This window comes from Coptis chinensis, chromosome 1, assembly GCF_015680905.1.
Source record: "Coptis chinensis isolate HL-2020 chromosome 1, ASM1568090v1, whole genome shotgun sequence".
Lineage (NCBI taxonomy): Eukaryota > Viridiplantae > Streptophyta > Magnoliopsida > Ranunculales > Ranunculaceae > Coptis > Coptis chinensis.
Window position 1 is genome coordinate 20,357,972 of NC_141456.1, and position 16,991 is coordinate 20,374,962.

Consider the following 16,991-nt stretch of genomic DNA (forward strand, 5'->3'; position numbering starts at 1 on the left):
ATATACTAATAAGCTAAAAACCATTAGAAGAAATACAAGAACATAATAAAGGTTTTTGTTTTATAAAACAGTTTTGTTCATATATATAAAAGTATTCATCAAAGAAGTTTTGTAATCGTAAAAAAGTAGTAAAACAAGACAATTTTTTTTAATTACAAATAAAGTTGTAATTATAATTTGACTTAGACAGCTAGTTAATAATCTAGCCCCCAAAGTCTTGCAAACCCGCCCGAACTAACGCTATTCTTCATATACTTGTGCATCAAACTTCCCATCAGATTCAGCTCACTAGTAACACAGCTTCTTGTGGACGAAAACCTAGTTGAAACACAAGCAACGCCTACATCCAATTACTAAGCACTAGAACGCATACGGGTCAAACATTGATAAAACAAATACTGAAAACCCTAAAAGATGAAAACATACTTGATCCACCTTTTCTTTATTTGAGAGGGAAAAATAAGAGAATCAAACTTGAAAATCAGATCATTTAAATAAGAAAAAAGTAAGAATAAGAAGAAAGATGAACAAGTTCACTCGCACTCCGCTTTGTTTACTTGAGAATTGAGATGAGAGGGAAATAAAGTGTGTGAGAGAGAGTATTTATAGTAGGAGTTTGGAGTTTCTAAAAAGAATTGTTAAGTATACGCTCCCACACACAATAGGCACATAAAATTCCTACCCCCTTAAAAATCAGCTTGTCCTCAAGCCAGAAATGATTGGTGAAAATGAGATTCACGTCATGTTGTGGAGGTTCATAAGTGGCCTTTGGAAGTAAATAGTGTAACCTTGGCAGTGTGTGGCAGCAACAACTAGAGTGGTGGACAACAACCTTACCATGAAATTAATTTCATGAATGGGTAAGGGATAAAAGACTCCCAACCAATAAAGTGTAGCATGTGAAGAAATCTTGTTAGCATCACCAGCCACTAATATATAACTTTCTGCTACAGAACATGCCAAAGAAGATAAATCCTTTGCCGCATTTTCTACTCCCCAATCTTAACAAGCTGCACTAAACTTGGACTAACATATAGCCCTTCCTAAAACATTGGAAAGAAATTACAAGGATAATAAGCTGTAGAATCCCAATATTTTGTATGAATTACTGCCACCTTTTCTTCAAAGATATTTGCCAAATCCATAAGTACGAACATCACTTCTTGTGAAATTAAGTCACCGTCTTAACTTTCCATGGTTCTTTTCAAGCTTACCAATTTAACTTTAATTTCCATGAAATCTTCTACATTGAATTTCATATTGCATTTTGTTGATGCCAAAATAATTTACCCATGCTCCAATGACCGTACGACTCTTGTGACCAATTTGATACAATCACAATGATTGTAAGAACAGATTGAGTATTTTGAGGAAACCCGAGACCTTTGAAGTGATTCTAGGAGTCAACCTCCAATTCACACATAAGTGCAAACTGTTCTCTATTATTATTGATTAAACCATTAATTCAATATCAATTAGAAGCCACAAGTCCACAACTACATACACCACTACTACTACCACTAACAATCTATGGACTTTGCACTCATAACATCCCATCCCCCATAACGAAGACCTTGTCCTCAAGGTCTACCATAACGAAGCCATCGTAAGTATAAAATTTTGTGGCGCATCTTAGCACGGCGTGAACCACTGCAGAAAATTAGCTTTCAGACATTTCCACTTCACCCACCCACTTAAGAGAGTTGTTACAGCCCGATGTCCAGCATTTCAGCCCCTTGTCCAACAGCCAAAAACGCCGCAATTCATATTTCTTATCAAAGTCCGCCCACACTGGATCAACATAAAACTATAAAAGAAGTTGCCGGTGATTAATGACTCACACCTAACGTTCTCATCGAATTTCAGCAACAAAGAATAGGAAGTGGACGTTGATTCTGAAGTGGAACCAAGCTCCACCATATCTGCAAGTGATTCCTTGAAAATCGAAAAAAATCACTGCGATTATATATTGTATAACTCTGAAATTTGATCCGATCAACGATGATGGAAGTTCTTATTGGGTTAACTAAAGGAAACCCGAGACCTCCGGTATGGTTTATCGAGGAACCAATGACCTAATTTATACAAAAGTGCAAACTACAATAATATTCTTTCATTCCTAATTCAATCCATGCTTACAAACTATTTATAAGACTTTCATACTAGTTTGTAACTGCCCCTAAACTACCCGCTATCACTATCATGCCCATAACCCACTTACAACAAGCACTACTCCACAATACATTACCCTACCCACGTAGAATACCCCTACCAATTAATCAAACATTTAATCTAACATGCCCTTTCCCCTGAAATTAGGTTTTCCCTCCAGCCTAAAATTGTGACTCCGCGGCTTCAACATTCATATTGCTCAGCCTCAGTATCATTGCCTTGTTCAGCCTCCTCATTTTCCATCTCACTACAAGTCCAATATGTTTTATGAAGATAGACACTTCTTGGCGGAGGAATAACACTAGGCAGTAAAGCACAACTTGACTTAATTGGAAAATAGAATTTGCAATGACCATTTCATCTTGCATTTTCAAGCATTATAACTACATGATGGGATATAATGAACCTTTAGAGCCTGTTGAAGCAACACACCCACTGCATCTGCCCTTGATTGTTTTATGTGAAGGGAAAAAAACTCCACTTTGGGACATTTTGACTGATTGCAACGTGCTGCACATTCAAATCCGTCGCCCTACTTTAACAAAAGAAAACTTGCTTGAAACCTTCATTCAAACGAGCAATGCCTACACCATACGGGTCAGATTACGCGACCAGAGGTGATACGGTGCAGGAGTGACATTTGGTTGCTCACAAGAGCCAGATGCTCAACACCCGCGAACAGAGATACTCAACATACAACCGCAAAAAAAAAAAAAAAGAAGAAGCAGGAATTAATTATTGAATGGCCCTTCATTAGAGGTCCCCAAAATATCGATATCAGAATATCATGCGTGGGTAAAACAAATATTCAGAATATCAGAATATTCAGAATATTCAGAATATCAGAATATCTTTCGTCCGGTGGTTAGTAAATAGGGTGAGTTAATATATCTATAACGCACAATGATAAAACAAATACATAAATGCAAATCAATTAGGGTTTAACTAGGGTTTTTGAGAATCAAACTCGAAAATAAGATCAATCAATAACGAATATTAAAACGTACCTGCTCCGCTTTTTTATCAATGATGAAAGATTAAAACACTTGTCGCTTCAGTTCAGTCGCACTCAGCGTTTGTTTATTTGAGAGAGAAAGAGTGGTGTTCGAGAATCAAACTTGTGGTTGAAACTTGAATATGAAAATCACTTTGATCTCCCTTGGGAATCTCTTATGCGGCTTCCAGGCTCTTGGAGAATAAGATTCCTCTTACTGGCTGGTTAGTTCCTCTTACTAGACTTCATGGCTTTTGTAGTTCCACGTTTTCCTGAAATTTAGTCAGAAGTAATTCTAAACTCTACAATCCACTATCGATTATGCAATTAGAAAACCCCTTTATTAATAATTTAGAATAACCCCTAATGTAACTTAAATTAAATTATATAATTATTCTCCATTTTTCTCTCTGAATTTAAAACAATCATGGCAGTTGTCACGAAAGTGCCTTGTTTTAATTCACTTATTATGCAATTGAAAACCCCTTTTTGTAAGTTGAATAACCCCTAATGTAATATAAATATATAATCCATTTCGAGGCCAAGATGTGCGATTTTGTAGTTGGCCATATATCTATAATCCAAGGGTAAAAAGAAAAACATAAGTACCTACATATAATATTCAATATATAGGGTTACCTGAAGCCAAGGAGAGCTATCTATGGAATGCATAACAGTGCTATCATTTCTCCTAAGCTTCAAAAACCAGTAAAATCAAAAATATCACCAGCGAGTTAGCAGCAGTCCAACACCACCTTCATTACTAATTATACTGGCAATCAAACCAAACCAACAGTAGAAGATGACACAATAATCTTCCTAATGAAATCACGTAAAGTTTTATAATATATGCCCAGTATATATGCAATTCATTTAGTAACACTAATTGTTAGTTGGATATGGGGGATGAAACCTACCTTACGGGTGAATGTTATACCACAGGGCATATGTACGGCTTATCAAGAGGTATCAGGCTGGAACTATTTATCGGATAATTTAACAGATAGCTACACATAGGATTCAATAAGTAGGTAATTTTTAAATAATATTTAGTATTTGCATTGTATAAAGAGGTGTTGGAGGTACGTACGATGTAGGAGCACAACATGTCCAAAAAACGACAAATTGATCATCCATAGCCATCATATCCCCTCTCAGCAAGGTGTGCACTGCTCCACGCAGACTTATATATGTATGCAAAACTGACTTCCTCATCCTAAATTAGAGATCACATGAATCAGTCAAAAAACCTAGTACACTTGTAGCAAACATGAAAAATATGAGAACCAAAACCGCACCTCAAGCCCTCATGGACTTTTACTTGCAACATGGATAAGTGAGTTGCTCCCATATTTGATTCACATTTGCTCTTTCATTATACATCTCTGAAAACCTTGACAGTCCAACATTTCAAAGGAAATTAATTCCAGTTACATTTTAGAAATACGAACCTTACATATAATAGTTGAAAAAAATATATATCAAATGAAAAACACAAAACATTATACATATATAGTTGACAAAAAATACCCAAGAAGCATAGATACAGTTAAAAGCAATGCATATCAAAGTACCAAAATATATTTGAGGAAACCGTAGAAAAAAAAATAGTAGTTTCTGGTGACTTTAGGCGATATCCACTCTGCACCATGCACTAAGCGTTATTATTACACTAATTGATGTTTTCAATAACCATTGTCAAGAGTCCATAATACCACTTAGCTTGCAATAAGTTAAGGCCATCACAAACCTACTTAACATTCATTAAGTCTTCAAATAGATGAATTAGAATGTTCTTGATACAACTATATGCACCTACCACATTCCCGACTCATCACAATCAAACATATAGTATATATTTGTGAAAAGGATGGTCACACTTGAGTAAAATCAACTTTGTCCAGAATTGAAACGTTGTTGAATGGCAATCTTATAGCAAAACTTATTAGCCTAGAGAACTAAAAAGCAATAATTAATTTTCTTATAAGGTGACTGTTTCAGCAAGATTTGCCAAAACACACCAGTTAAGGGTTGGAAGTAATGTTTTTTGGAGATGGTGAAGGAGATAGTGATTGGGGAAAGATGAGACTGGACTTCGGTTTTGAAGTTGCCTATGTACCCAAAGATATTGTTTGGGATCAAGTCTCGATTGCGTAGTTCTGGAAAAATTATGAAGGTTGGATTTTATAGGTAGGATTGGTGATAGTTACTTCCTCGTTCTCCAGTATTCCAATCGTGGGATGAAGTTGGAGAACTGGCGGGAGAACTGTCAAATCGTGGGATGAAGTTGGAGAACTGGCGGGTGAACTGTCCAATCGTGGGATGAAGTTGGAGAACTGGCGGGAGAACTGTCGTGGGATGAAGTTGGAGAACTGGCAGAAAATGAAGTTGGAGAACTGTCAAATCGTGGGATAAAGTTAGAGAATTGGCGGGAGATGAAGTTGGAGAACTGGCGGGAGATGAAGTTGGAGAACTGGCGGGAGAACTGTCAAATCGTGGGATGAAGCTGGAGAACTGGCGGGTGAACTGTCCAATCGTGGGATGAAGTTGGAGAACTGGTGGGTGAATTGTCCAATCGTGGGATGAAGTTGGAGAACTGGCGGGAGAACTGTCATGGGATGAAGTTGGCGGAAGTTGTTTGACTCGAAAAACATATGCGCAATTGATATTAATTTTACGTGTAGGTATGTAGGCTTTGAGCATGGGCTCTGAGCGTGGGTTTTATGGTAGATAAGCTCTGAGCGTGAGATTTTTTGTAGATAAGCTATGAGCGTGGGCTTTTTTATAGATAAACTCTGAGCATAGGCTCTGAGCGTGGGCTTTTTTATAGATAAGCTTTGAGTGTGGGCTTTTTTTATAGATGGGCTCTAAGCAAGGGCTTGTATTGAATTGGGTTTTTATTATGCCACATTTGTGGGGGCCGGAACATCGCCCTCTCTTTGTTACATGGGCAAAGCCTGTGTGGCAAAGACTTTTTTTTTTTTTTTTGACTTCGACATACTCGTACTAACCACTGATAACTAATTACATTTACTTTCTAATACCTTCATTAAGACCAAGTTCATTCTTTAAAATACCCAGGCAAACTATATATAACCTCAACTCCTGAATGACTTCGGAATAAGCATTTTGAAAATCTCGACTGTCTCCTTAAACATAAGAGGCTTCTCGAGAACTTCACAAACTCCGTAAAACTCTCTTGCCTTTTCTTTTTGGGTTTTCACGGCAGCAACCTGAACAAGGGGATAACGTTCCCTAAGCAGTCGAACAAAACCAACAGCAGTGAAGTGATCGATCCAATTAGCTTTGGAGGATATGCGAACCATATCAATAGGCTTGTCTCTCGTAGCAGCAACACTAGTATTCACCATGACCGCTTTCAACTTGGAAAACTATATAGTACCTTAATATCTTCCGATCTAGTCACGTCGAAGTCGCACTAGTGCTTATCAAACACATTCTCATTTGGAAAATCCCATTACAAATTGGGCAATTAAAATGTATGGCAGCTTCGAGGGCATCTTCGAGTGGAACCTCTTCTATTCCTAAGAGCCGGCATGCAGTCTCTAGCATGGTCGTCTTGACAACTTTCTTTTCTCAACTTATCCAATAATACAACCGATGCGAGTGGGTTCTATGGGATCGGCAAAGCGAGCGCTGCGAGCGGCATTATGGGCTCGGCAATTCGACGATGCGAGCGGCATTATTGGATTGGCTACTCGAGCGGCAATTCAAATGGATCAGCACATCAGCGGCAATTCAATAAATCGAGCGGCATCGGTAGTTCATAGCGTCGGCAATCAAAGGATCGGCAATTGATTTATCGAGTAACAATTATTCAAACTCTGATTAGCAAGTTCAAACAAACTGATCGGTTTGGATATTATCCCTCGGTTTTGGAATGTGTTGTTCAAAGTTCATAACTTTCAAACTCTTAGAACTTTGAACAATGAATAACTCGATCCGACGAATAAATTGCTGGGTTCGAAGGATCGGTTTCGAATTTCGTATGAAAAAGGCAAAAAGGAAATCAAATTGAAGTGCAATAGGTCGGCAACTTGAATTTGTTATTGGTCAGTTTCGTATGAACAGTGCAATAGGTCGGTTTTTGAATTTGTTATTGGTCGGCAACTTGAAGTGGTTGGTCAATTTTAACCATACTAATTGGATGTGGAGAAGGATTTTGATATAGATCTGGCTTAAAAAGTTACATATATAAATAAAGGTGGGTTGAACTTCAAAAGGAAGCGTGGTATTTCAGTAGCTAACAAATAGGATATTGATCGGGTAGTAAACTAATTAGTTTATATTGAGGGAAGACTAAGGAATATTTCGGTTCATCGAGAGATCGGTTATAGACCGTTCAGTTGTGAGTGGTGATCGGCAATTGGGAATTGGGAGATTTTTGGAGTTTTGCTGTGAAAGGATATATATCTATTGTGAAGATAGATTTTTGGAGAGTTGTTGCAAAGGGATATATATCTAGAAACGTAGTGAAGTGGGAGAGTGGAACAACCGTTTGTGACTCTAGCTTGCGGGTTCGATTATTTTATAAAAGGGGGAGACGAAAAGTATTGTGTGTTGGAGTAGAGATAAAAGGAGAACTTGTTGGGCTGGAGTTACAGACTATTAGACCGAAGAGAAACTTGAGAGAGCAAAAAGGTTTGCAGATCTTCTTTTCTTCGTCAAGCGTTAGTTAAGTTTTCGAGACTTCTTTGTTTATAGTTAGTATATTCTCTGCTTGATTATTATCAAAAAAAAAAAAAAAAATGTATATTCTCTGCTTGGATCTCTCTTTTAATCAAAACCTGATATTTTTTGCTTAATGGAAAGAGTTTATAATTTGAAGGGGAGATGGGGTGATAAAGGGGATTTTAATATGAATAGGGTGGCGAAGGGTATTGATTCTAATAATTTGAGAGGACAGTATGATATTGGAGATGATGTTTCTATTGAGTATGTTGGTAGCGATATCGACCAAAAATGTGAAAATGACGAGATAATTTTATTGTTTTCACATTTTTGGCTTGGTTGTAGTGTTCCATTTCGAAAATCAGTTTCTGAGTTATTAGCTCAATGGAGAGTACATCATTTACAATTATCTCCTGGCTATTGGGCTATATTTGCCCGTGTAGCGAGAATTTGTAAGGTTTATCAAAAGAGTATGTCGTCAGACCTTTTGTTTGAGTTATTGAAGCCTCTGCGACAAAACAAGGCTTCTTCTAAAAGTTATGCGTTGGGATATCATAATCATCACAACCAGAATTATCGGTTTTATAAGATGCCTTCCAACTACAATAATGCAAAATTGTATGGTTTTAAGATCAAAGGCAATTGGAGGTTCGAAAATATTGATTATCTTAACAATATATTAGGTAAGATGTTAACTCAATATTCTTATAATTATAATTTTAAATAGTTAGCATCACATTTTGATTATCTTGTTTTTTTTTTTTTTTTTTTTTATATAGGGAATTTTCTGAAGTTTCCAAATAAATCAGTGTTTAGCAGCGAGATGATAAAAAAGAAATTTGTTAGTTTGTTTAGTCATAATGCAGATGTCTATGATCTGTCATTTCCAGACGATATTGTAGATTATTATCATGATATAGAAACTGGACTGCTTAATGAGCCTAGGGCATTAGCACCTTACTGTGGCTCAAATAGGGGTGGGCAATGGGCCGGGTCGGGCTAGCTCGGCCCTAAACATTTAAAGCTTTTCAGTTATTAGGGCCGGCCCAGCCCGACCCTAAAGTCCCCATAGGGCCGGGTCGGGCTGGGTCATAAGTCTAAATTTCAAGCCCTGACCCTATCCTAAGCCCTATTTAACAGTTTAGGGCCGGGTCGGGCCAGACCTATATATTTTCTTCTTTTTACTGCATCAGTTTTAAAACTCATTTATATTACAAAAAAAATTCAAAGATTTGCAAATTCAAAGTCCCACCACTTTGAAATTTGAATAACAACCAATCTAGTAATAATTCTTGATAAGTCCAACACTTTAAAATGCATATCCACAATCTAATAAAGTTGAAGTACATAAAGACTCATATTTATATTTCAAAATTACAGTTAAAATGCACAAGACACATTTTGGAATGAGCTTTCACTGACATAAATCCGTTATTTCTTGTACTTAAATCTCACCAAAATTATATTTACATTGAAGAACACAAAGACAAATAAGAGTATGGAATGAGTTTTTACTGACGTCAACCTATTTTTCATTAGGCTAGTACCCAGTGCTCATTATTGTTCTTGGCGACTAAGTTAGACGGGGAGTTGTGAGGTGTACGTGAGTTGTGAGATAGAAACAATTAGGTTTACAAGTTTTTATGATATGAGACAAGTTATTAGAAGTACCCATACGGTAAGTGATAAATTACAAAGGACAGTGTTATTTTAATTGAAAATATATATGTAACAAGGAGTTGGATAGTTTTAGTTGTGTATTTTATAGTGAAATTATAACTAAGGCTTGGTTAGGGTCGGGCCTATGTTTCAGAACCTTAGCCCTGACCCTGCCTTAGAAGGTATTAGGGCCGGGTCGGCCCTGCCCTAAACTCTGTGAGGGCTTTAGTTGTGAGGGCTTTATAGGACTTAGGGTCGGGTCGGTCAAGGCCGAGTTAGGGTCGTTAGGGCCAAATTCCCACCCCTAGGCTCAAAGAAGAGAAATAATGTTATTGTAGATGATAGCAGTGAAGATGACGAAGAAGTAGAAGGAGATGACTCTGAGGATAGTGGACAAGAAAATATTAGAAAGAAGAAAAGAAGCGTACGTCCAAAAAAGATGGAAAAGAAAACTGGGGATAACTCAAGTAAAATTGAGGAAGGGATTGAGAGTCGAGAAATGGTATGTATATAATATTTCTTTTAATATATCATATATGTAATGCCTATAATATGCTTTAAAATGATGTTTCATTATGACAGGTTTTTTGTCTTCCTGCACAAAAAACTACTGATGTGCTTGATATTGATGATGATGATGATATCGGTGGGGAAGCGATGACTAACAGTATGTCTGGACTTGATGTTAGTGTTGATCTTGTTTCTATGATTTAGAATAATATTCGTTATTGATTGTTTAATGATTCTTTTGGTAATATAGATTGAAAAAGTTTTCGATGGTGGAGATACAACGGGTTCAACTTCTGTTGTCAAGATCAATTTTGGAGTGCCAACTCCTTTTGGTGGAAGTAGTTTTGGAGTTCCAACACCTGTTGTTGGCACCAATACTGGTGTAGCAAATTCTGCCGATGGCACCATTGCTGGTGTAGCAACTTCTGCCGATGGCACCATTGTTGGTGTGTCGAGTTTAGTATCAACTGTTGTTAGCACTAGTCTTTGGATTGCCGACTTCTATTGACACCGATGCAGCGCGTGCAGAAGTGTTCATCGTGGTTAGTACCAACATCATTGTTGGCAACCGTACCTTCTTCAATGCTGACTAGGGATGTGGCGTTCTACAACCTTTGTGCTCATCACTCTAGACGTGCAAGCCTTGGCAATTGAAGGTTAGATGTTGAATAGTTATTTTAATAGTATTGACTTATTATTATATATTATTATTTTAAATTATTTTGTCTAATATTTCAGATCCAGAGTTATTGTGTTTCGATTATCAACGAAGTGTAGATTTTGGAAAAACCGTTAATATGTTGAATTCAAAGCTTGCAGAGATAATTTTGTGTGTGTGTGTGTGTTTTTTTTTTCACATTATTTTTGTTCTCTTAGGCGTCGAAGCTTGGGGATTGTGCTAAAGAAATCTTAGAAGCTAAAGAAAATTATAAGATTAAAACCAATGAATATGCGTGATTGAGAAATATTTGGAAGGAGAGAAAGAGCTCATCTTTCAGGAGAATGAACGATTGAGAGGAGTACTTTTGAGAAATAAAGTAGTTTTGCACGACTATGAGATGAAAATGAATATCATGGAAGCTAAATTGTCGAAACATAATTAAGAAATTGTTGTTCTCAGGGAGCAGAAGGTTTTGAGTGATGAAGTTGAGATTTTAAAATGTGAGAAATTGGAATTGGCTAAACGAGTTTGCGAGGTTGAGGGGATTAGAGGAGACTACAAGGTACTATTGGAAGAGAATGCATTTTTGAAGAAGGAGTTAGATGAATATCATGAGATGGTGGAAAATTTTAGGGTTGGGTGTGAAGAGAAGGATGATATGATTGAGAAGCATGCAGTTGAAACTAAGAAATCTGGGGTGTTGTTGCGTGAAGCATCGGCAAGTGTTGGACTGGGAAATCGAGAGATTCTGAGAAACGGGAAAAATTGCAGCAACTGTCATATTATTATACTATGTGTTATAGGAAGTTGGAAGATGTATCACCGTCGGATCTAAAAGGTGTTCCAGTTCCAATGGAGGATAGCATTATGCCGCAACTTCTTGAGTGAAGTTTTTGTTTTTTATTGTTAGGATGATGTGAGGTTAGGTTACGGTTTTTTCTTTCTCGATTATGTTTATTATGATATTTGGTTTTTATCTATTTTTTATTAGATTGGTAATCAGAATAGGTCGGTCAAAATATATAAGAGTTGGGTAATCTGGCCTTGAGGTAGGTCGGCAAAATAGATATAAGTATTAAGGATAACGTAATTGGGGTGTCGCCGCCCCCATAATGTAATGATAACGTAATGAAATTTGGGGGGTCACCGCCCCCAAGATAACGTAATGAAATTTGGGGTGTCGCCGCCCCCATAGTGTAATGATAACGTAATAAAATCTGGGGTGTTGCCGCCCCCATAGTGTAATGATAACGTAATGAAATCTGGGGTGTCGCCGATAGTATAATGATAACGTAATTAAATTTGGGGTATCGCCGCCCCCATAGTGTAATGATAATGTAATGAAATCTAGGGTGTTGCCGCCCCCATAGTGTAATGATAACGTAATGAAATCTGGGGTGTTGCCGCCCCCATAGTATAATGATAACGTAATGAAATTTGGGGTGTCGCCGCCCCTATAGTATAATAATAACGTAATTAAATCTGGGGTGTCGCCGCCCCCATAGTGTAATGCTAACGTAATTAAATTTGGGGTGTCACCGCCCCCATAGTGTAAAAATAACGTAATAAAATCTGGGGTGTTGCCGCCCCCATAGTGTAATGATAACGTAATGTAATTTGGGGTGTCGCCGCCCCCATAGTGTAATGATAACGTAATTAAATTTGGGGTGTCGTCACCCCCACAGTGTAAGTGTAATGAAATTTGGGGTATTTGATTCCTAGTTAAAATGAAAGATGGATCGAATTTTATTGAATTATGAAATGATTACAATGAATGAAGAACAAAACATTCAACGATAAAACTTTTTCAAATGAAAAGCATTCCATGGCTTGACAAATTTTTCTCTAGTGATTCTACGAAGGAAATAAGACCCTTTAGATGCTGGCCTATCAATGATGAACGGTCCTTCCCAATTCTCTAACAGCTTCCCAGATTCAATAAGCTTCTGTTTTCGGCTAAGTACCCAATCTTATGGTTCAAAACTCTTGAGGCTTTCTTTCATCATATTTGGCGTTTCATGTCTGCCTGATATTTTATTAGACATTGTAAAGCTTCTTCTCGAGTTTTATTGATTGAGTCTGCCACCAAAGTTAGAGCAGCATCATTGTTTCCAGTTTGTACCACTTCTGTCCTTGTAGTTGGTGCAATTAATTCTGTCGGGAGGACAGCATCCATGCTATAAGCTAGGTTGAAAGGGGAAAGATTGGTAGAATGTTTTGGAGTGGTGTGATAATCCCAAAGCACTGCTGGTAACTCTTGAACCCAATTTCCTTTTGCTTCATTACGCTTCTTCTTCAAAGTCGAGAGAATCGTCTTATTGGTTGCTTCTGCTTGTCCATTTGCTTGTGGGTAATATGGAGCGGAAAAATTATGCTGAATTTTTAGTGAGGCGTAAAATTTGTGAATTTCTTCCGCATTAAATTGTTTACCGTTGTCAGAGACGATGTTAGATGGAATTCCAAAGCGACAAACGATGTCTTTTCATAAGAAACGCCATACATACATCACATTCTTTGAGATGTTGACAAGTGGTTAAGCTTCTACCCATTTAGTGAAATAATCAGTCGCAACCAATAAAAATCGTACACTTCCAGGAGCCTTTGGTAGGGGTCCCACAATATCCAAGCCTCATTTTGCAAAAGGCCAAGGGCTTAGAATTGGGTGGAGTTCCGTTGCTGGGAGTTTGCCCATATTTGCATGTTTTTGACATGGTATGCATTTTTGGGCAAATTCCGCAGAGTGTCTTTGCATGCTAGGCCACCAGTATCCTTGAGTCATGACTTTATGTGCAAGACTACATCCCCCATAATGGTTTCCACAAAGTCCGGAGTGTATTTCTTCGAGAACTAGATGACCTTGATCTTTGGAAAGACATCTGAGAAGAGGACTGAAGTTGTTCGCTTTCCTATAAAGTAGGAGCTTGCCTTTAGAATTTGGAATTATGACAAATTTCCAGGCATCTCTCTTAATTTTGTAGGAAAGTGAGGAATCCTCAGGTAGAGTTCCATGTTGCAGAAATTCTTAATAGGTATGTCTCCAATCATCTGGTGAAGAATCACCGTCGATAGATTGGAGATCCAAATGTGGTACTTCTGGAGAATTATCTGCTTCATGGGACTCATCTTCCATATCAACATTGCTTTGGTCGGCATCCTGTGTGAGTGGAGAATCACTCTCAAAATGATGATCGGCCAAATCTTGATGGTCGGCTAAATCTTCTTGAGCTGCTTCCTCTGAGTGAGATTCTGAACTTGTGCCGGCCGATTGAACTAGCTCTTCTCTCTTTCTTTTCCTTGTTGTTACGGCATTTACTTGCTTGAATTCGAAATGCCGAGATGTTGTTTGGAAATAGCATAGATGAGCAATATATAAGTTTTGAACATTTTCTTCTATAACAGTTATGCTTGGAAAAGGTTGGAAATCAATATAGATTTTTCTTTCATTGTTAACATCAACTGCGGCAAAGAGATAGGCTAAGGCATCGGCGTGACGATTATCATTGCGAGAGCATTGGTGAATTGCAATGGATTTGAAATGAATGGCTAGCTCATGCATTTTTCGGACATATGTAGCCATCCTATCATTTCGAGCAACAAATGATCCGCCAAATTGATTCACAACAAGCTTTGAGTCAGTGAATAACTCGATCTTTGTCGCCCCCAGGTCAAGTGTTGTTCGCATTGCATAAAGAACCGCTTCATATTCAGCTTCATTGTTTGATGCGCAAAATCTGAGGCGAACAGATTTTTCAATTTTCTCGCCATCAGGTCGGATCAAAACACAACCAAGACCTGAACCTGATTTGTTCTTGGAACCGTCCGTGTGTAGAATCCATAAAGAAGCGGCACTTGTGGATGGATCAGCCGATCCTTGTTATGGATTAGGAGGAGGTTCCTCAAACTGCTCTTCCATGGTCGGTATGTCATCGACAGGAAAATCGGCCATAAGTGATGCCATTAAGCGTGGCCTTTCTCGATGATCGGGCTTTGTAGATAATCTCGTAGGCACTCAAATATGTTTCCCATTCCGCTAATCTGCTTTCGAATCAGCATTTCGAAGAACTTTTCTCGGGGTATTCGGTGTAGACATTGATGATCGCCTTTGGAAATAAGACTTCAATCTTCGCGGCACTATGGACAAGTGAGAGAGCTATTTTCTCAATATGTGAATACCTTGCTTCGAGTCTGTAGTGGTCTTACTTATGAAGAAAATTGGTTGTTCATTTTCATTATCAATGAATAAGACAAAGACTCACGCCTATTTTTATGTCGCCAAATAAATTCTAATTGTTTGTCCGTGGTCGGACTAGCAAGAAATTCATACTGTACTAGGTATTCTTTCATTTTCTGAAAAGCTCGTCACACTCATCTATCCATTGTGGGGATCCCTTAATGGCTTGAAAAAGGGTGGAGCCGATCCTGAATATTTTGAGATAAATCTACCCAAAGTCGCTATCCTACCCGTAAAGTTCTTTGGATCCGGGCTTCTTTGTTTTGGCAAGGGCATTTCGGTAATTGCATGGATTTGATCAGGATTAGCTTCAATGCCTCGTTTGGTCATAAGATATCCAAGAAATTTACCCGATGCTAACCCAAATGCGCATTTTGTTGGATTTAGACGCATTCAAATATGCACAAGCCGATCAAAGAATTTTTGCAAGTGATGAAGGTGAGAAGACTCTTCATGCGACTTGATGACCATATCGTCAATATAAGCTTCCATAAACTTGCCTAAGAAGTCTGAAAATGATGTATTTATGAATTTCTGATATGTTGTCGGTGCATTTTTTAGACCGAAAGGCATTACCTTATAGCAAAATAAGCCTTGGTCTGTTATGAAAGTTGTAAGTTCTTGTTCATCTTCAGCTAATGTAATTTGATAAAATCTCATTGAGGCATCCATAAAGGAAATTCGTTTAAACCCTGAAGTGGCATCAACTATTTCAGAAATACGAGGCAAGGGATACGGGTGAACATGACATTTTTTATTGATATCAATAAAATCAACACAGATTCTAAGTTTCCCATTTTTCTTAGGGACTGCTACTACATTGGATATCCATTTCGGATATAGTACAGGCATAATAAAATTAACACTTAGAAGTTTGTCGATCTCTTCTTTCACTTTGAGCTTTCGATCGGGAGCCATTCGGCGAGGCTTCCGACGACCGCTTTTGTGTTTTGTCGATATCCACTGTGACATGCAAGTGAAGGATCAATCCGTGCATTTGTTCGACCGCCCACGCAAACATCGCGGCAATTTTTCTTCAAAAGCTCAATGAGTTCATCTTGTTCCTTCTTGGAAATTTCCGCAGAAATAAAAGTGGTTTCTTCTTCCTTGTTGCCGATCCGTACTCGAGGAGCCCCGCCGATGGTCGGGGGCCACCACTAAACGCCGCTCCATGGCGTTTACCCCGCCAATGGAATTCTGTAATTGCTATTTTACCCCATCGACATTTAGGATGGTGTTGCCCTTGACTTCGAATCTTTATAATCTTCGAAAGTACTGGACTCATGGCACTTCAAAGCCGTTATATCGATCACTTTGAACTTTGCATACCATACCATCAATGAACTTGATAGCCCGATGGAAAGTAGAAACGACTGCTCCCATTGAGTGGATCCAATCTCTTCCCAGAATGACATTGTAGAAGGAGTTACAATCCATGAGAAGAAAATCAATTGTAACTTCCTTGTTCATTAATGTCACCGGAAGAGAGCATCTACCAATTGATTTTGCTTGTCCCATCGAAAACCTATGATTGGATTTGGATCGGGAACTATCATTTTCTCGGGGAGATTGAGTCCTTTGTAACAACGCTTGTAGATCACACTTGCCGAACTACCTGTATCAATCATGATTTTCTGCACACGATGAATTCCAACAAAAGCTTGTATTACAACAACATCATAATGAGGATGGTGCACTCCTATCGATCGTTGTCGACCCAATGAGAGGTCCTTCCTATAAGTCTCAGTACCCATACCGTGGAGAAAATCATATCCACTATAAACATAGTGGTGGCTGAAATCAGTGATCTTGGAGTGATTGAAATTCTTGCATTGGGTGTTAGACATTGAATCAACTTTGGCATGACCGACTTTGATTACATTATGTGTGGTCACGACTAAAGCTTGTTTCATTTTACCCAACACATAATCCTGGAGCATACCCTTCTCGATCAAACCTTGGATTCTACCCCTTAGAGATTGGCATTGTTCTGTTTCATGACCAAAATCGTCGTGGAATTTGCACCACAGTGATTTGTCACGTGTAGCCTTGGTATCTTCGGAGAGAGGAAA

The 16,991-nt window shown here is 38.2% G+C and overlaps 1 protein-coding gene across 1 annotated transcript; it reads left to right on the forward strand.

Moving 5' to 3' along the window:
• The first annotated feature begins 9,686 nt into the window (after positions 1-9,686).
• Positions 9,687-10,535, forward strand: LOC147522785 (uncharacterized). Its single transcript, XM_086568473.1, has 3 exons — positions 9,687-10,019; positions 10,100-10,201; positions 10,278-10,535. The coding sequence occupies exons 1-3, from the start codon at positions 9,957-9,959 to the stop codon at positions 10,533-10,535; spliced, it is 423 nt and encodes a 140-aa protein (XP_086424599.1). The 5' UTR covers positions 9,687-9,956.
• Positions 10,536-16,991: the final 6,456 nt, after the last annotated feature.

Excerpts from the sequence above, each read along its gene's own strand:
- LOC147522785 (XM_086568473.1), top strand. The coding sequence starts at position 9,957 with ATGGAAAAGAAAACTGGGGATAACTCAAGTAAAATTGAGGAAGGGATT. Across the intron at positions 10,020-10,099 it reads GGATTGAGAGTCGAGAAATG|GTTTTTTGTCTTCCTGCACA; the intron begins GTATGTATATAA and ends TCATTATGACAG. Across the intron at positions 10,202-10,277 it reads ACAGTATGTCTGGACTTGAT|ATTGAAAAAGTTTTCGATGG; the intron begins GTTAGTGTTGAT and ends TTGGTAATATAG.